Source organism: Furipterus horrens, unplaced genomic scaffold, assembly GCF_987537825.1.
Source record: "Furipterus horrens unplaced genomic scaffold, mFurHor1.1.pri manual_scaffold_1, whole genome shotgun sequence".
NCBI classification, from domain to species: Eukaryota; Metazoa; Chordata; class Mammalia; order Chiroptera; family Furipteridae; genus Furipterus; species Furipterus horrens.
In genome coordinates, this window is record NW_028327171.1 from 108960627 (window position 1) to 108981474 (window position 20848).

Sequence of the window (20848 nt, forward strand, 5' to 3'; positions counted from 1 at the left end):
ATGATTATAAAGACTAAATAGAAATTTTAAAAACATTCATACTAAGAAAAATATCGGAAAATGTAATTGTATCTGCATGATACAATTCAAAAGAAAAACTTTAAAGTGAAGACAGTTGAGGTATTAGGGTAGAGGAACTAAAATGATTATTTTTCTTTTTTATCTTTATTGCTGTTTGAACAATAAAGCCACATTGATAAGAAAAATATTTCTAATGATGAATTGTGGGGAGGGGATCAAGAAGACCCAACCTAGTGTGGGGCACCAAAAGTTGGGGCCATTAACTTTAAAATACTTAGTTTTAATATATGGTGACAGGAAATACTGATCATTTTCCAGTAATGAAATTTTTAAATGGCAAAGCAAACCCGCGATTCTTTCTGAATACCTTTCACTGACAGATGAGAAAACTAAGGTCACCTCCCTCCAGTGGGCTAGATGCCAGCCACTGCTGTGCCAGATAACCCTCGAAAGGGCTGGGGAAGACTGGGTGCTGACCTTCCTCTCCCCTCTGTAACACTCTGCCAGGAAGCCTCAGGTGGGTCAAGTGTCCCTTGCCTGCTGTGCCAGAAGCCACACTACTGGCAGGCACACAAACATGCAGAGGGACTCACCCTTCGCCGCCTGTATGTAGCATGCCCCAAGGCCAGTCAGTGTCTGTCAAGAGTCTTTGCAAGGTTCAAGAACAAGAAGTCAAGATGAAAAACTTTGTAGTATTTTTTAAATAAGTGAAACCCAGATGTGCTGTTCTGGACCTCTGTGAGTTTTTTGGGTTTTTGTGCATGTGTTTTTATAACTGATTTTTTTTTTTTTTTAACTTTCTGTATTGAACCCTTGGAGAGCCTGCCTATCAAAATCTCGGGGAATGCACCACAGGTATAACTGGTTCCACAGCCACTTGTGGAGCAAGGTAAGAAACACGATTACTGCAGCTTAAAATGATCATCTTGAAATTACACAAAGATTTCAAAGCTAGGGTTTCCAACACGGGGTTCCAAGTGGTCAGGTGTGACTCCGATGTAACACTTCTTATGAAGCAGTGAAGCAGCACAGGTCCAAGGGACGGAGTTAGTGCCCTAGGGCTCTGCAGCTCTCGCCCGCTGTCCTGAGCTCTCTGAAGCACAGGTCTAATTAGTGGTCCAGAGCTGGAAGGGCTCAGGGGCTTGCCTGCTCAGAGCTTACTCAGCTTACTCCTCCAATTCTGAGGAGCTGGTGATCCTAGGTCCAGTTCTGATTGTCAAGGTGCACCTGTCTCGACCAGTGCCACGCAGATCCCTGCTGCCAGGCAGGCAAGGAAAGCATCTTCCTGGAGTCAGCTTGCACTCTGGAAGAGACCAGGTCACAAAACCAATCGCTTCCCTCTGAGTAGGAGGCAGCTGCATGATTCCTCGTCCACAGCCTCAGACATTCACTTCCAGGCTGGCCATCGAGACAATCCCCTGCTGCCTGACCTTTTTTGCTATCCTGCCCAAAGGGGTTTTCAACAGACTCCCAGTCCTTGACAGAGAATTTGTACAGGGCCACCTGCTGGTCAGGGAAGATGTACCTGCTGAAATCATCAAGGGACTCCAAGTCCAAGTCGTACCTCCCAGACCTGAAGAACTCCGAGGCAGCCACACATGTGCCAATCACAACCTTGTTTGTGTAGCTGGCTTTTCCAACCGCACTCTGGAGCTTCTTTGTTCTCTAGGATGTTAGGAGCAAAGCCCTCTTCATTCCCCTCTTGGTAGCAGCGTTCCCCCTCTTTGTTCATAATACCGGTGTTCAGGATTGTGGTAAAACCCCAGCTCCAATGTGTGTGGCTTCCCTGAAGACTGCTGAGGTAGCAGGGAGGACCATGACCACCTGCACTGTCTCCCAGCTCTCAGCGTGAGAACGATGACTGGCCACATTAAAACTGCAACTTGAAAGATGACTTCAGAAGTGCTGACCAAATCAGCAATGTGACAACCCAGGCAGCCCCTTCGCAGCAGCTCCAGCCTTACAGACAAGTAAAAGGCATCTGTACTAAATTTAGATCTGGTCTCAGTGCTGTTCAGCCACATCATCAGTTTGTCAAAATCCTATTTCACAAAGTTCAGTTTCTTGCTACTTGGGGCAGGCCCAACGGTTTTGCCAATGTGCTCCTGAGCCTTTGAGACAGCCTTACCTACATATCAAATCTTGTCATCATTCCAGAGCTTTAGGGCTCCAAAGACACCAGCTGAGGCAGCTCTGGGCAGGGCAGGTCTGCAGAACCTTCTGAGATTAAGGCAGCTACCTCAACACTGGGATCCTACCACAGTGAACATCCCTGTGGCATAGAGTCTGAAAGCAGCCATGGTTCATTTCTAGCCACAGGTTCTCATGGCCCAGGAAAAGGACAGATTGCTGCAGACACCAACAGGAAGTGTTCACCCTACAAGCCTAAGGGCTTCTCCTTTATACCCTTGAAATCCTTTCTAGATACTTTAATATTAAACAAGGGCATATGCATATTTAAAGAGAAGAAACCAAAACCACAGAGGTCATGGGCAGATACTTTCAGATATGACCTTTCAGATACACAAACATTATAAAGACAGTATCTCAATACCTAAAACTCCAAGCTCCACATTCAATGAATGCAGATGCTCCAGATCTCAAACCCTTCCAGAAAAGGAAGGCTCATGATCAAGAAAATCCTCCTCACATGAATGACATCTCAATGTCTGATGTGCTAAGGGCCTTCAGACCCCAGAGACCTGACAACTGGACATTCCACCCGGTACGGGAATAAAGCAAGTTACAAAGTTACAAGGTGCCAGTCCAACACTTTTTTTTTTTTTTTTTTTTTTTTTTTTTTGGAGATAAAGGATGGGAGGGAGAAAGAGAAGGAGAAAAATATCAACATGAAAGAGAAACATCAATCAGTCGCCTCTTGTACTTACCTGGACTGGGGACTGAACCCACAACTTGGGCATGTGCCCTGACTGGGAATCAAACCTGCAACCTTTTGCTTTGCGGGATGACGCCCAACCAATTGACCCACGCCAGTCGGGGCAGCTCCATACTTCTGTGGATGAGGAATCAAAGGACCACATGCCTGAGTTCATGCCTAAGTTCACTCAAGATGTCCAAATTTGTTTGGCCTCAGCTTCTTGGACCCAAGTCCAGAAATCTTTGTATCATCTCCCTCCTATCTCAGCCAGGGCCACTGCTGAATGCCATAGCAGAAAACTAACTGGACACACAGATTCTATCCCTCTGAAGTTTGTATCTCCTTGCTGCCCCAAATGCAGAGATCTTCCTGCCACCTATCAAACTTGCGGAATGGGTATGGAAGGTCGGGGTCGGGGGTTGGGGGGGACTTCATCTCAACATGGAAAAATGGAAACAAGTTCAGGATGGGCTTCTGATGGGCAGAGCTCAAATGCATGCAGGGGCTCCTGGTGCTCAGAGCTGGAAGAGGTTTCAGTTCCTGAAGGAAGCCTCTGTTCATGGTCTCCAGAACCTCGCCATCAACTCTCCAAAGGACTTAGAAAGAGTACAAGCAAGTTACCAAGAGAAACAACAAAATGGGAACAGGAACTTGAAACATCTTTTATGGATTTTAGTCACTATATGGTAATAATATAAAAAAGGAAAAGGAGGGTGGGGGGGAGCAGTGGGAGGAAAAGTAGAACAACTGTAACAGAAAAACAATAAATCAATCAAAAATTTAAAGAAAAAAAAAAGGTGTTCCAAATGTAGATCCTTTCAATTTGTTACAACCTGGCATTTGCACCTTATTGTAACCTGCCCCTCTCTATTTCCTCCATCCTCTATTATGCAGAACATATAATGAGGTGGACTGCGCGTGTAGCACTGTAAATAACACCTGACCCCCTGCACACTTTGTTAATCAAAATCTCTTTTTCCTACTTCCAGTCAAGATGGAGACATAGGTAGACACGCTTCGCATCCTCACACAACCGTAGAAAGAATTACAACCAGATCTTAAAACACCACCCAGAACCATCAGAAAAGAGTTGTGTGGAAATCCGACAACCAAGGATTTAAAGAAGCCACATTCATCCAGACGGGGAGGAGGGGCAGAGTCGGGGAGACAGTGGGAGAGGGGCAGAGATGCAGTCTGGGGCAGAGAGGTGGCAGTGGAACAGAGGATCCCACATTCACATATGGAGGATAAAAATCAGGAGGGATAGCCTGGGAGCAAGCAACCCCAGCCCCAGGCCACACCACACAGCCCAAGGTTCCAGCACTGGGAAGATAAATCCCAGTAACTTCTGGCTATAAAAACCAGTGGGGGTTGAGGCAGTGGCAGAAACTGCCAGATTCTCAGAAAATTTGGCTTAAAGGACCCACATGGACTTAGAACATACCCAAACTCACCCTCTCTGGGATTCACCACCAGGGCAACGGCTGGAAGGGTGCCAGTCACATAGGAGAATTAGGTGAAGGGATTGGAAATGGGGCGAGTGCCAGGTAAACCTCCAGAAGCCAGGAAGCGGCACTGTCCCCTCTCTGAGCCCTCCCCCCACACAGAGCCACAAAACAGTGAAGTGGGGTGCCCGGCCCTGGCAACTACCCAAGGCTCCGCCTCACACAATTGACAGGTGCCTTTTCTACAACAGACCACACTAATAGGGCAGGGAGTCAAAGCAGCTCTACCGAATACACTGAAACAAGCACAGGAAGCTGGCAAATTGAGGAGACAAAGAAATACGGCCCAAATGAAAGAACAGAACAAGACTCCAGAAAAAAAACTAAATGAAACAGAGATAACCAATCTCTCAGATGCAGAGTTCAAAACTCCGGTGATCAGGATGCTCAAAGAATTCACTGAGTACTGCAACAACATAGAGAAAGAAATGAAGGTTACACTAAGTGAAATAAAGAAAAATCTACAGGGAACCAACAGCAGAGGGGAAGAAGCCAGGATTCAAGTAAACAATGTGGAACATAAGGAAGAAATAAGCATTCAACCAGAACAGAAAGAAGAAAAAAGAATTCAAAAAAGCTAGGATAGTACAAGGAACCTCTAGGACATCTCTAAACATACCAACATCCAAATCATAGGGATGCCAGAAGAAGAGGAAGAGCAAGAAATTTAAAACTTATTTGAAAAAATAATGAAAAACTTCCCTAATTTGGCAAAGGAAATAGACATACAAGTCCAGGAAGCACAGGGAGTCCCAAACAAGTTGGACCCAAAGAGGGCCACACGAAGACACATCATAATTAAAATGCCAAAGGTTAAAGATAAAGAGAGAATCTCAAAAGCAGCAAGAGAAAAGTAGAGAGTTACCTACAAAGGAGTTCCCATAAGAGTGTCAGCTAATTTCTTAAAAGAAACTTTGCAGGCAAGAAGGGACTGGCAAGAAGTATTCAAAGCGATGAAAAGCAAGGGCTTACAACCAAGATTACTCTATCCAGCAAAGTTATCATTTAGAATGGAAGGGCAGATAAGTAAAGCTAAAGGAGTTCATCATCATCAAGCCCTTTTTATATGAAATGTTAAAGGGATTTATTTAAGAAAAAGATCAAAACTATGAACATTAAAATGGCAACAAATTCACAACTATCAACAAGTGAATCTAAAAACAAACTAATTAAGCAACCAGAACAGGAACAGAATCATAGATATGGAGATCATTTGGAGGGTTATCATCGTGGAAGTAGAAGGGGAAGAATAGGGGAACAGGTGAAGGGATCAAGAAGCATAATTGGTAAGAACAAAATAGACAGGGGGAAGTTAAGAATAGGAAAGGAGGCCCTGGCTGGTGTGTTTGCTGTGGCTCAATCAGTGGACTGAGTACTAGCCTGTGAACCAAAGGGTTGCTGCTTCAATTCCCAGTCAGGGTACATGCCTGGGTTGTGGGCCAGGTCCCCAGTTGGGGGTGTGCAAGAGGCAACCACACATTGATGTTTCTCTCCCTCTCTTTCTCTTCCTCTTCCCCTCTCTCTAAAAATAAATAAATAAAATAAAATAAAAAAGAACAGGATAGGAAATGGAGAAGCCAAAGAACTCACATTCATGACTCATGGACATGAACTAAAGGGGGTAGGATTGCTGGAGGAAAGGGGGTACCAGGTAGAGGGGGTGGAGGGGGAAAAAGGAGGAAAACTGAGACAACTGTAACAGCATAATCAATAAAAAAATTTTTTTTTTAATCTCTTTTCCTGCAGTCAAGGCCAGTGCTCAGCTGGCTCTCAGTCCAGCAGTCGCGTATCTCCACCAGGGCATTCAGGCTCTTCTGCTGCATCATCATTACATCATTACATCTGTAGACCATCCTGCCTACTCCTGCTGAAGGCTAAAACGCTAAAAAGATGTGGGGGGCTGTTTTGGGGGAAAGGACAGATTTTGATGTGTTTGAAACTACAGGCCCCGGAGAAGAGGAATCCACACAAGAAATGAGGAAGCCAGGCCCATTCCTGGGATGAAAAAGGAAGAAGAACACTGGTCAACAGGCAGAGGACAGCAGAGAAGTGGGCACTGGCAGGGAGCTGGTGTCCTCTGAGGCTGGCCTTTTTCCTGTGATATGACCAGGCCAGGCCCTCTGACCTGCCAAGGCTGCAGCCCTGGCTTGGCAGAGCCCCATGTGTTTGGGGGAAAAGGGGAGGGAAGAAAGCAGGAAAGTGATGCACCAGCCACACACTACCACGTGCACTTCCTGCCTGGGGGTAGAGAAGTCCCTCCCTTGGCTTTCAATTTGCTGACTCAGTGCATTGAACAAATATTTATAAAGCATCTACAACAGGCCAAGATTATCCCTTTCATGACCATAATGTTCTCTCAAATAATTTATATTTTATTTGTGAGCTGAAGTAAATGCTCTTTTTTTCCCCAGCTTAAAGGAAAATATGGATAATGTCACCCTCTACTTTCCCTGCCACCGTAATCTCCCCAAAGGTCTAGTAGGCCCATCCTGTTGACCAGCCTCTAATCTGTCTCCTTCCTCACGTTCCTGCCTCCAGTCCTGCTGACCTTTCATTCCTCCCTCTCCACATCCACCTCCAAGGCAAGCACCTTCACCCCAGCCCAGGCTTCCCCAAGTCTTCCATGCCTGACCCTATTTCCACCCATCCACATGTCACAGGCCTCCCACAGGGTGGCCTTGCCTGATGGGTCCTTCTTTTTCCAGTTTCTCAGCAGCCTGTACTGCCCACGGCCATGCCACCTAAAGGTGTCTCACTATCATGTCCTGTAACCCCTCCTTTCCCCAGCCCTCAGTTCAACCCCCCTGCCTGTCTTTGCCTCCTCTCCCCCTCCCACCAACCCTGCTTTCTGCCCACAGGGGACATGGGGCCCTCAGCCCTGCCACTTCCCCTCAGCTCCTGTCCCCTTGCAAGGCACACCGGCCTCCCTGCCTCCAGCACAGGCTGCCAGTTGACAAAACCCACCCTCTTTCTCTTCCTGGGCACAGAGTGAGGTTAGATTGCCAGTTCTCCTTGCACTTAGGCCTAGTGACGCGACTGGGTTTTAGATAGGAAAATGTGGGTGGAAATATCAGGGGCTGCCCTGAGGCCTTGCCATTAAAGCCCCACACACACATTCTTCCCAGCACACTCCTCTTTACAGATGGCTGGGCTGTGAACCTTAAGTCTTAGAGCAGATGCAAATTCCACTTTAGAAAAATGAATGACAGCCCTGGCCAGGCAGCTCAGTTAGTTGGAGCACTGTCCCGTACACCAAAGGCTGCAGGTCTGATACACAATCCGGGCACATGTCTAGGCTGTGGGTTTGATCCCTGGTCAGGGCATGTATGGAGGCAGCCGATAGATGTTTCTCTCTCTCTTTCTCTCCCTCTCTCTCCCTCTCTCTCCCTTCCTCTCTGAAAATATAAAAAATAATTTTTAAATTATAAAAACCAATACAGTATTCCCTCACTTATTGCGGGTATTACGCTCTAGACCCCCACCACCACCCACGAAGTAGGAACCTTACATTTATTCTACACTCTTAAACCTACGTAACTTTAACAACATACGTATACAGTACTGCAAAATCCCACAATATAGCAAAAAATCCACGATAAATAATTAAATATAAGATTTTTTAAAATCCCGTGATACAGTGAGGCTGCAATAAGTGAACCGTGATATAGCAAGGGACTACTGTAAACATATCCTTAGGTGTGGGTTAAAAAATAATGAATAAAATAGATAATAAGCTCCCTGAGTTTGCTGTGTGTTTTATGCTATGTAGTATATACAGCATAAGTGTTCAGGCTGGCTGAGAAGCAGAGTCCAAGGCTGGCTAAAACAGCCCAGGGGGTCACAAAGGACAAGGCACAGGGGCTGAAGTGTGCAGTGGAGACAGATGAGGACAGACAGCCTCCTACACATCCCCATTTCCAAGTAGGAGAGAGTCTGGCAACTCTGGTCTTAAAGCCCAAGGGTAAGTCTGAAGCCACTGGGTTAACTATGTAGAAAACAAAGACGAGAGAGCCAGGATGACAGGGCCACGCAGCAGGCCTGGGTAGAGGGGACCAGCGTGCAGTGCTGTGCTGAAGTATGTGAGCACCCTGGCTGACTCAGACTCGACCCTGTGGGAGAACACAGTCATGGGATACGGACTGGGTAGAGGTGAAATTAGGTTACAAGGGATGTTAAATGTAAGGAGCCCCCACCTCCACCTCAAGTAAAATGAGGAAGTCATTGTGGGACCTAGAGGCAGGGGAGTCCTGATGGAATGTGTGCTGGGATTAATCCCAGCAGATCAGAATCCACAAGGGCACACTGGTTAGGGACCTGGCCCTCCACCATCCACTCATGATGTCCTGAGATGTATGGTTAAGAAGGTACACTCACTCATTCTGTCTCACTAAGGGGTACTGGCTGATCAAAGCCATTCCTGAACTCTTCCAGACCCTGCCCCCTGAAACACATTCAGGTCCCCAGAAAAAACAACTCTCAAAGAGGATGGGAAGTTGCATTCCAGCAGAGCCCTCATAAAAGGTTCTGAAGCCAGGAATGAGGCTCCATCTAAGCACAGAGGGAGCCCACGGGGCTAGAGAGGGAACCCAAGAGTGGGCTTGAGGCAACAATAAGCTCCTTGGAATAATGTCATTCACTGCCAATATCAAGGCACCAGACACATGGAAATGCTAACACAGGAAAGGGAAGAAACCTAAAGCAGACCATTGATCTTGGTGTCCAGATCCCACTGCCCACATTTGACTAGAAAATATTCATCAATGACAGCAGTTGGCTGGATAACTCTCATTCAGTCACTCAAGAGGCTTGGCTGATTAGCAGTCCCATCCCTAAGCCCTCTTCAGCACCCATCTCACTTTATACTCCCAACAATACTGAAGGGTGGGAAGGTTCTTACTCGTTTTACTATCAAGACACTGAGAATGAACTGTGCAAAACTGGTATTTAACCTTTGGTTTTCTAACTCCATGTCTTTTTTAGCAGGCCTCTTTAATCAAAGATGAATTCCTGCCAGATTCTTAGCTGGATCTGGGGATGCTGAGGTTCTTAAGGTAACAGGCGTGAGAACAAATGAACAGAATTTAGAGTCTCTGAGGGCTACTGAAGGAGTAGAGTTTGGGAGACAAATAAGTGGTCAGGGCATGCACACGCAGACTCGCAATAAACAGACATTTACTGAACTCCGGCAATCAATGTTTACTAAGCAAATACTGTGTGCCAGGTACCATTCTGGGTGCTAGAGATACAGCAGTGAAGAATACAGATAAAACTCCTGCCCTAATATTCTGGTGGAAAGAGCTTTCACTCTCATAGCAAATGGATGGACGCATGTGCTGGGGAAAACCATGAAAGTCATCATAAAGTAAATGATTTCCTGAAAACCGGAAGACAAGGTGCTGGTCAGGGGAAGGTGCGGCATGCAGGAAGGCCCTCCAGGAGGACAACAAGCGTGGGAAAACCATGCATGCGTTCATCAGTCAGGGCTCTCTGGGGATCTTCGGGTAGTTCCCTCTGGCTCCAGTGTTGGGGGTGGGCAGGGGACAATGGTGGGGAGGCAGGCAGTGGCCACGGAACTTGGATTTGTCATGCAGGTCACAGAGAAGTAACGAAAGGTTTTAAAGTGTTCATAACAATTACTAATTAAGCACAAAACAATGAAGGGTTTAGATACTGGGAAGATTCCTCTCTCAAAGTCCTTGTGTCATAATCTCACTCTCTACTAGAAAAAACTCTAGGGCAGCCACATAAGAGGCAGAGTCGACTACTGGAAAGCACTCCAGCTCAGAAATCCAAGAAGCCAGACTCAAACTCCAGCTTTGGAACATCACGTGGCCTTGAAAGAGACACTTTACCTCTCTGAGCCTCAACCTTTCATCAGAGTATACTTCCATCCACCTGACAGAGCTGTTGTGATCATGAGACACACTGTGTACAAAGTGCATGGCACCTAGTAGGGGACCCCACGTGATCATCTGCAGCCACTGCAGGCTAAGGAACTCTCTAGACCTCTGAGGCTGCATCACAGATCCCGGCCTTCCTGACAGGCACTGAACTCAGGTCCCAGTGAACTGCAGAGGCCAAGCCAGCCTAAAACAGCAAGTTTTGGATTCTTTTAAAAATAACCCTAACTATGCACAAGTGCAAGAAGCATTTATATCCCATAGTTCTAGCAACAGTTTAGAAAACTGACCCAGAAATTTCCTTTAAGACAGGAAGTTTAGAAATCGATCATTTCCCAATTGGCCCACCAACCTTGACATTTGTATTGTGTTATGACAGCAATCTGCTTATCACCACCCCAAACATACACTCCTTCCTATAGGGCTTGAAGAAACAGCAGCTATCATTTTAATAAAATCATTCCATAAAGGCCAGTTCATGATATTCAATTCATCCTCAAATACGCCACTTTAGGATGACCAGCACCCACCAACACACCACCCACCCAGGCACGTTTTGAATCATTATGCAACAAGCTCACTTCACAAGCTCAGGTCTCTGACTATGTAGCAGAAAACCATACAAGAGTCATAGCAGGTTCCCCCACAAAAGGATAGGAAAGCCTTGTTTCACTAAAACAGAATTAAAACTCTCAACACTATCTAGAGACCCAATTTAACCTGTCATGTTATAAAAATGAAGCTTTTCTTTTGTCGACCCATGGGAAAAAGAGAAGAGGCAGCTTGCAGAATCTGCACACACTTTTTCTGTACAATCAACTTTTGTGTTATGGCACAGCTCACCCCTCCCCACCGCCTACAGCATTCCTGCCCCCCTCCCCCAATGCCCACATACCTCTTTAGAGCACCAGGCACATTTTGGATGGATTAGCAGACATTCTTCACAAGAGGTGGCACTTCCACTAGTGCATCTGTTGAGACCTTTAAAGCAAGGTAAAGATGCACCAATTAGTACCTGGCCATAATTCCTACTGATGAGGCTTTTGAATGGGAGGGGAGGAAGAGTCACTTCCTTTTTAGCAGGGGGCCTTGGTAAGGTGCTGGGTGCAGACCCCCAGTGCTAACTGCAGGATAAGGCTCATGACCTGAAGGTAAACACCAACATTTCTGAAGCACCCACAGAGCACACACACTTGTGTTAGCAACTCCCATTTCTTCTGCTGGACCCACCTGGATTTTCATCCCCTTCCTCATAACAACAGGCTCTCCCTTAGTGAGGGAGAACAGGCCCTTTGCATTTAGTTCAGCCAAAATAACAAAAAATTAAAAAAGAAAGAAAGAAGAAAAGAGGAAAGAGAAAAAGAACTGATCACTCTCCTTCAAGCATAAGAAAAGAAAATCCTAAATCAGGTGGTATCACACCAAATCCACAGTGTAACAAAAGAAGCCAGCACAGCCCTTAAAGAAGAATGCAGCCCAGGAATCCAATGCTGAGTTAAGATAAAGGAAATCCAGGCCCCAGGCCCTGACTGGGTACCTCAGCTGGTTAGAGCATCATCCCAAAATGGCAAGATTGCGGGTTCAATCCCCGATCAGGGCACATACAAAAATCAACCAATGAATGCATAAATAAGTGGAATAACAAGTTGATGTTTCTCTCTCCTTTCCTCTCACTCTAAAACTTTCAACAAAAAAAAAGTTTTAAAGAAAAGAGAAAAGGAATCCATTAATTCAATATATCTACTTGTAGGTCAGATAAGACAAACCATGTCATCACCTCAGTAGGTAATAAGGCATTTGATCAAATTCAAAGCCCATCCCTACTTAAAAATAAAATCAGAAACTAAGATTTGAAGGAAACTGCTTTAGTGTTGTAAAAGTTACTTATTTCAAACTCAGGCCATCTCCCCCTCCCGTTAACCTGGGGAGGCTCTCCTGAGGCAGACTCAGCTGTGGTGTTGAGGTTAAATCCACTGTCCCCTCTCCTTCCTCTGTCCCACCTTCTAACCCACTCTCCTTCCCACCATTCTACCCACACGCCCATACACCCCCCACCCCAGCAGCATAGGTATCCTTGACCAAAGGTATCATCCCTTTCCTTTCCTTCCTCTGAAACATCAGGGCAGATTTCTTTTGACCAAGAACAGAACTTGATAGTTTTTCTCTGAATGAAAATGACTCTATTTGGTCCTCACAGGACTAACAGACCCACTGGTCTCTCCTGGTCACTGCATGGGGGCACAGGAGATGGAATAAGGAAAACCCGGGACCACCAGCCACAGGAAGAAGGGCTCAGACAGCAAGGGGGGTTGGGAGGATCAAAAAGATGAAAAAGGGAGAGTGGAAGAAAAATATAGGTAGGTGGAATCTCCACTAAACACCATAATAACATTTATTGTAAGGCATCTTGAAACTCTAGCATTTTCCTAATTTGCTAATGTTAACTCCCTGTGTCTCCTTTGTCACTAGAAGTAAAAACCCAAAGAAACTGGGTGACACAGGAAGCTACACTGTGTCACCCCAAGAGACACTAGAAGGATAAGAATAGTAGCTGGAATCAGAGGGAGAAGCCGGCAGGACCTGAGTTGCTGAGAAGAACAGGAGGGTGGCTTTGAGGGTGAAAGCAATGGTTTCCACCAGACACAGATCCCAGCCTTGAATCCGGGGCCCTTGTCTCCACCAACCATCACTCTGTTGCCCCTGCCTCCCCCCCAGGGCGGGCGTTGCGGAGACACCATCTCTGCCAAGCCTGCAGCAGGGCCTGCGGGCACAACACTGGGTGCAGAACACACTTTCCAGGAGAAACGAGCTGGGACCAACCACGGGGCACACAACCTCATCTGAGCAGGCAGAGCCGTCCCAGGTCCAAATGCTGACCAAGAAAACCTTAGAATCCTGCCTGTCTCCTGCTTAAATAAGCACATAAGCCTTTAAAAAAGAGAATGTGTGCAGGGCCAGCTTCTTTTTTTGGTGAAATTTCCTCACCTGTCAGAAACTGCTATCTGAGGGGAGAATGACCAAATCTAGAATGAAAGTGACTTTCCTCCCACTCTCCTCAGTTCATCAAATACAAACGCAGGCCCTTGTGGCATATCATTTGTTTTGATGTATAAAATTATTTACATAAAATCATGAAACTACAGAACCTTGGAGCTAAAAATGAAGTAGGATGAGCTAGTCAAGTCACCCATGTTATAGATGACAACGTGAAAAATAATAAATGACTACCCCAGTCTACAAGAAAAAGGTCAAGAAGGGTGCTGGCCAGCAAGTGCCCATGTGGGGTCCCTGCCTGGTCTCTGCATCATCCCAGATTCAAGGCCACGTTAACAGCAAGTTCCAGTGTCCTCCGGAAGATATCTCTAACAGGCCTTTGGTCACAAAGAAACCTGAGATCGGGTATCTCATTTATATCTCGGCTCCAATCCACACAGATTCACAAACACCACTTTCTCACTCCCATGGCCTCACCGCTGAGTTCTGGGAACTTGGGTGCGGGGTCCTGGGCTCAGGGCAATACCGGCCCCTCAGTTCTGACCCAGCTCAGACTGGGCTCTGGTTTCTGCTTCGCCAGCCTAAAGACCTTAGACATAACACTGAAGAGGCTCAGGTGTGACAGACATCTGGTATGAAAACATATTGAGCAACTATAAAATATTTATCTTACTGCATTGCTAATTGTTTGTATTTCATTATTACACATTCATATGCCACAGTAAAATCATTTTACTGCACTCAAAATGATTCCTCTAAAATTAGGTTGTTGTTGGAACAAATTCAATTTCAAGAAAATCTGCATTAAGTGTGCCAAGCAGTGGCCTTGGGAATGCTGGAAGGGCAGAGATGAATGGCCCAGGCCTTGCTCCCCAAGAGCTCACTGCCGGCCAGGTACCAGGTCGCAGACTGACACTGCAGGCACAAGAGCACAGGCTGTGTGCTGATACATGTCACAGTGCTGGAGTCACTCCCTTTGGCATCTCTCCTCTCTCCACCTATTAATATTGCAGACAGTTTGGATCTAGCTCAATGAGTCACTGGGCACCGATAGCATTTTGAAAGGAAGGAAGCAATGAATAAAAAGCTAAACAGCCGGAGTTCACAAATGTCAGTGTTGTGTCTAGGTCAAGGAAACTGGCACTAGCAGCCCCAAAGATGGCCACATCTTTTCTTAGTTGCTGTTTGCTGAGTGACTATTCCCAACTCAACTTCAACTGCTGGCAGCTCTTAATGTCTCTGAAGCCAGGGGGTTACTGCAAACCATAATCTAAAAATATATTCTCCTTCCAAAACTCATTGACTCACCCCCTCTTTCATCAATCATATCCAGGCAGCCATCCTGTCTGGCCGATCATTCCTTCAAGATGTATGAAATGTTCCTTCCTTCCAATCCACCCCTTCCTAACTGCTCCCTTCACCCCATGCAATCCAAGCCAGGCCCTCTCCATGCTGCCTCTTCCCAGCACACATGTCCAAGGTCAGATAACACCTACTGAAGCACGTATCCAGCAGATGAAGTTTCCTGATCCACAATATTCAATGGGATAACAGATGTGAGTACTAAGCCAGACTGGCCCTACTGGCTGGGGGAGAGGAGACATGATGCTATTCAATTGGGATGGTGGGAAAAGCATGATGAGTATATAGAGTGGACACCCTCCCTCAGAAGCACATGGTTGTTTGTATCAGGGACCAGGGCAATTCACCTGGTAGCAGACAGACCCCCTCCAGTCGCCATAACGTGCTATGAGCCAAGGGAAGAAAAGGCCAAACGTTCTCCACCCAAGGGATGCAGAAAAGCCACTACAAAAGAAAGGACACTTGAGCTGGAATTATGGGATGAAGAGAGCAAATGTTGGGCATGAAAGATCCAAGTACTTGCTCTGTCACTTACTGGCTACATGACCTTGGGCAAGTCACTTTACCTTTCCAGGCGTCAGCATCTTCATGCAAACAATTCAACTGAATGGTCTCTATTACAGATTCTAGCCTTCCCCAAATCTTGACATTTACATGGGTTCTCTCTCTCCAAGAATGTTTCTTCCTAATAAGCTACATGCAGGGTTCCTGACCTCAAAGCTAGTTGTAGAAGGCAGCAAGAAGGATGGGACAAGCCCACCTCCCTACCCACCCACCCCCACACACACCATCTATGCATTCAGCAAATATGATTCAGAGACTGTTCTAGGCATGGAGGACAGAAAAATGAATAAAATTGATAAAACTCCCTGCCTCACTGAGCTTACGTCCAGACTGGGGAGACCCTCATGAGGGAAGACAGACAAACATAGTAAGCAAGTACATTAGGTGGCAATGGGCACTAAGGAGAAAATCTATGGGAGGAAAGGAGATAGGACCAAGGCAGGCAGGTTGCAGCTTTAGTTGGGAGTGGCCAGGGAACACTTGGCTGAGTAGGAAGCAGCTGGGAAAGGTAGAGGAAGCCCACCCCGCATCTCTGGGACAGTATTCTAGGCAGAGAGAAGGGCCAGCAGCAGGAGCATGGACACCACGCTGGGAACAGCCAGGAGGAGGCTCCTGCTGCTGGAGTGAAGCCTGAGGGGAGGGGAGTGGTAAAAACAGTAGTCAAGACAGTTGCGGGGAAGGGGGAGGGAGAGTTCACAGAGAGCCTGGCAGGACACCATCAGGACTTCTGGAAGCCATGAGAGGGTTTTAAAGCAGAGTGGCATGATCTGAGTTGAGTTTTAATAGGCTCACTCTGAGTCAGAGTTGAGATAACTCTAGGGACAAGACAAGTACAGAAGCTGGTCCCAACTCTACAAGGGACAAGCAACCACCTCTGAAACACTCTGGTGGGGTGCGGGAGGAAATCCAGTGAGACGAGGGCAGCCCACACCACAGCCCCCACAAAACCCGCACAGATGTGTCAAGCATGCCTTGGAGCAAACTTTGCATGCTATGGCCCAGGAATCGAGCCTCGTATTTAGCAGAAGCAATGAAGAAACCTCACAAACAAGTGGGCACCTATAAAATGTTCCTATATATTTATAAAGGCCATTAATCCCATTCCAACTGGGAAGAAAACAAACCACAGCTGTGGCTTTCCAAAGCCCTCAGCCCCAGCTAAATGAAAATACTTGTGAAAAGAGACCCTACCCCGTTAACCCAGCTGCACACCACCACTCGAAAGGACACTGTTATTTAAGTACTGTGTAATTGTCCCAAGTTGCTGATATCATTAAAACTTCCCAGGATATGTCCGTGAACCAGCTGAAGAAGAAAAAGCAGTTACTGAGGCAGGCAGACACAAAGGGCCTTTTGCCAACTACTTAGATATTTTAATTCTCCATTGCCTCAGTAGCTAAATAAGCATGGAGAACAAGCAGGAGAGGAATACTAATTAAAGCTAATTAGACCCTGCCCTCTTCTGCTTCAGTCCCCTTTATAAAAAGCTCCTTAATTCAAGGATGATGAAGCTACAATATAAATCCCTAGGGTAAACAGGAGTCCACAAACTGGCCCCCTGTCTGCATGTCTTTGTCCTGTCATCTCTAAACCCGATTACCTGAGAAGGACTGCAACCCACAGCTGAATTCCAACAGCCCCATCACAGACCAAGAAAAATGGGGGTGGGGGGAAGTGCTGCCAACTAAACAGACTAAAGGGCTCTCTCAGGACTTAAGAGCCTTCTAATTTTCAGGGTATCACTAAAAGAACATTTTAAAAAATAATAAACTATAATAGCAAACATGACTCTAGTCCTACAGTGAGATCATAGCACATTCCCCACCCCTTGGAAGGCAAGGGCCTCAACCCCAAGATCCCCTTCCTTGGTTCTATGGGAACACCAAAACCTACATCCTGCCCAGGCTTTTGGCCACAGAATAAGACGGAGAGCAGAATGTAACCCTGGGATGGGAGTTTGTCAACCTACCGGAGACTTGTTTGAAATGAGCACCCTTAAATTAAAAGTCTGCTTCCAGCTGGATTACACACAGAGACGAAAGTGTGGTGAAAGCAATAGAGGCACTTGGCTAATGGTCCAGGGACACCCAGGTGGGCACAGCCCTGCAGGTCACCTCTTTCTTCCGCAGAGTAAGGGTGTTTTTTCAAATCATGTTCCTAGTAGCAAGGCAGAAACAAACTCTGGAGAAAGTACCTGCAGGGCTTCAAGAAAAAAAGAAAAGAAAAGGGAGAGAGAGAAGAAAAAAAAAAATGTTTCGCACTGGCTGGTGTGGCTCAGTGGATTGAGCGCTGGCCTGCGAACCAAAGGGTCCCGGGTTGGATTCCAGTCAGGGCACATGCCTGGTTTGCAGGTCCAGCCCCCAGTTGGGGGTGTACTAGTGGCAAGCATACATTGATGTTTCTCTCCCTCCTTTCCCCTCTTTCTAAATAAGTAAATAAAATTTAAAAAAAAAAAAAAAACTGTTTCAAACTGTTTGAACTTGACTCAGCACCACTGGGAAACCAGAACTCCCATGGATGTGAGTCAGTCCCTGCGAACCCTAAGAAGCTGCTGGGCAGAAAAGGGAAATGACAGGGTCTGGAGGTCAGCGATGGCTTGCCCTCCCACAAGTCTGCTGATCCACCAGGGGCTGGCCAAGCTCTAAGGCAACAGCAGAAGAAAAGGGAAACCTGAAGGAGTTGGAAATACACTGCCATGGCTCCATGCTTTCTTCCTACCAAAGGTATACTATGTAAAACAAAGGGTACTGGGCCTAAAGTTTTGGGTCGGTGGACAGGAGGATGGGCAAGTCACTTCACCTTCTTGGGCCCACCCGAAAAATGAAGATCACCGTAAGAATGTATGTGAAGTTCAAAAAACAGAAATCACAACGCAGATGGAAAATATATTGAAAGAATTCTTTGCAACTGGAAATATGAGTTTCTATTATTAGAATCACTGTCAAGCTGTAAGGGAATTCAGAAGTCATATCCTTTAGCAGTTCCCAATTTTTAGATTTCACAGAACACTAAGAACAAAACAGAAAAAGGGGAAACATAGGACTGCCAGATTTTTTAATTTTATCAAAAATGAAAAACTACCCTGTTAGCACTTTAAATTATTAAAGGAAAATAAGTTTCTCATTAAAAAACTAATTTCGAATTATTGCGAAGCAGGGGACTAGTTGGCATAGAAACACTCCAATGCGTGACACAGGCTACATCTTCTTTTTCTCTGCATTTTCCTGGGCACCCATGAAAACATCAGTGATGGGCACTGGATGCCCGGTGGGTGTTTGGGAGCCACGAACCCATTCCAGGATCTGGAGTGATAATTATCCCATAAAAGAAACCTAGCTACAGTATTAGGTTTGAAATTAGGGCCCGAAGGGGGTTTTTTGTTTGTCCAGACCCCTCCTGCATTCTCACTTAAACCTCCATTGGCTTCACGTAAGATACCGTAGGAGGGACTGTCCTGACTTCCCTCCACTGCCAGGCGCTTGGCTCACAAGAGCAACCAAGAACGCTTGCCTATTAAGTGAGTAGAGCACCCAACACAATTCCTACGGGGGAAAAGAGCAAGCTTGGGGTGTCCTGCTTTTGGGGGAGGGGGTGGCGGTAGCTCCTCTGCCTCCAAGCCCGAGCACCAACAGAGCATCCTTCCTCTGAGGCCTCCTAACCTCCTAACTGCCACGACCAGCCCTCTGCCAACTCGGAAACTTAAAGAAGGTAACGCACTGCAGCCAGCCCATGGCAGTGTCGCGCTAATAAAATTAATCACACACACACACTGCCCTCCGCTCCAGAATCCTCCAGAGTTAGGGGACTGCGCGGCACAAAATGTTTGTAAATTTGTAAATCTTGGAATGAAGCCAGGCAGAGGAATCAGAGAGGTCCCAGGTGGGTCTTTGGCCGGGGTCTCCCCTCGGGTTTGCGGTTTCTTGGGGGGAGGAAGCAGAGGAGTTACATCTTTAAAGAAAGGCGGTTGGCCAGGGCGCAGTGAAACTCTCGGATTCGCTATGGAGGCCGGAGCACCCGCAGTTCCAGGAGACAAGCCCTCCGGCGCAGTCGTGGCCCCCCGCTTTGGCTCCAGCGAAGATTTCGGATCTGGCACCTCTTCACTGCCCTTCGCCGTCCGGGGACCAGGACACCGGCGGTATCACCCGGCGCCTTCCCGCAGCCCGCCGGTCACCGGCCGACCACAAGGGCCGCTTTGTGCCAGGGCGTGTAGAGCCCCGGATCCAACGCAGGGGCGGCCGCGGCCCTTCCGCGCACTGGGCGCGGGCGCACGCAGGCCGGGTCGGCTGGCTGGCAAGGATGTTTACGCAGGAAAGGAAGGCTACTCCGCAGCCCACGAAGGAACCGGCGACCGACGGTAGCCCGGCGGGGCTGCGCGGGGTGACGCACTTCGGAAGCCCCAACCGGACCAAACCCAGGCGCCTCGCCCACCTGGGAGGACTCAGAAGACGCTTTCCACCCTCAGGCACTACCTCCCGCCCCAGCCCCTCACAGGCGCCCGCGGATGGCACTGTGTGCGACAAAGTTTTGTACAGCGGACGGCGCGGCTTACCTGGGAGCCTGGGTACGAGGGCGCAGAGCCCAAGGAGGTAGGCGTACAGGGGCGCCCCGACCCGTGGCATGGTGGGGGCACGCGCCTCAGCCGCGGCGCGGGCGGCGCACTCCGAAGGGGCGTGCGTTCGGGGCTGGTGCGCAGGGGCTGAGGGCCGGGGGCCACAGCCGCATGCCCGGCGCTCAGCCGGGACTCACAGTGCTCGGGGCCGGGCGGGAGTCCGTGGCGGCTGCGCTGGCCCGCGCCCCGCCGCCACCATCCCGCTCGTAGCGGAGTGCCGGTCAGCCGCAGCCTTGGCTCGCCGGCCTGGACGCCTAGGGTGTTGCCGCTTGGGGGCGGCCCGGGCGGGCGGCTCCGCGCTGCGGCCGCAAGTGGGGCTCCCGGTCGCACCCCGTACGGAGACTCCCCAGTGTGTCGGCACAGTCTGCCCTTCGCCTCCGCCCCTTCTCTTCCTCCCTCCGGCCCTCCAAGCTCCACTTTCCTCCCCTTTTCTCCTCCCTTTCTCTCGTCTCCTAGGCCCCCGCCAGGGACTGCCACACGGTCAGTTTACGGCGGGGCGGGGCACGCTCCGGGCCCGGCAGGCTCCGCCCCCGCGCGGAGACCCGCCCGGGACGCGAGGCCGCGGGCGTCCAGGTGGAAGTCCCTTCCGGCGCACTTGGGGCGAGGGTTGTAAATCTCGGGATAAGGTCTGGCTTTGCTTTCTCAGCGGCCGGACGCTACCGGAAGGGGGCGGGCCGGGCGGGGCGCCCTCCCACGCCAAGCTAGACTTCAGGAGGGAGGGCAGGTACGCGTGGTGGATGTCTCTTTCCAGAGCTGCGCCTCCTGCTCCGCGCTGGCGGGAGGAGGAACCAAGGCTCCGGTGCGAGTAATCTCGAGGCGACGAACTTGATGGGAAGGGGAGGGCACGTGGGACATGGAGCCCACTTTTTCTTCATTAACTTTTTGCCCCTTTGAGGGTTTGCGACTGGCCCAGGTGCCACTATTCCTTGGTTTCCTTGTCTCGGTACACGGGCGGTTTCCGGGAAGCCAAAGTAATGAACTTAAAAACAGATGCTCAGGGTTTCACCTTACCATT

General features: G+C 48.2%; 1 protein-coding gene across 1 annotated transcript in view; it reads right to left on the bottom strand.

The window, feature by feature from the left end:
- The window catches only part of ITGB5 (integrin subunit beta 5), a 126007-nt gene extending 105568 nt beyond the window's left edge, over positions 1-20439 (bottom strand). The window contains exons 1-2 of the mRNA XM_090277756.1: positions 19774-20439; positions 11200-11285 (exon numbers count right to left, since the gene is read on the bottom strand). Of these exons, the coding sequence (XP_090133882.1) occupies positions 11200-11285; positions 19774-19843 (156 nt within the window). The 5' untranslated portion in view covers positions 19844-20439. The remainder of the gene's footprint in view (positions 1-11199; positions 11286-19773) is intronic.
- Between the last annotated feature and the right edge of the window lie 409 nt (positions 20440-20848).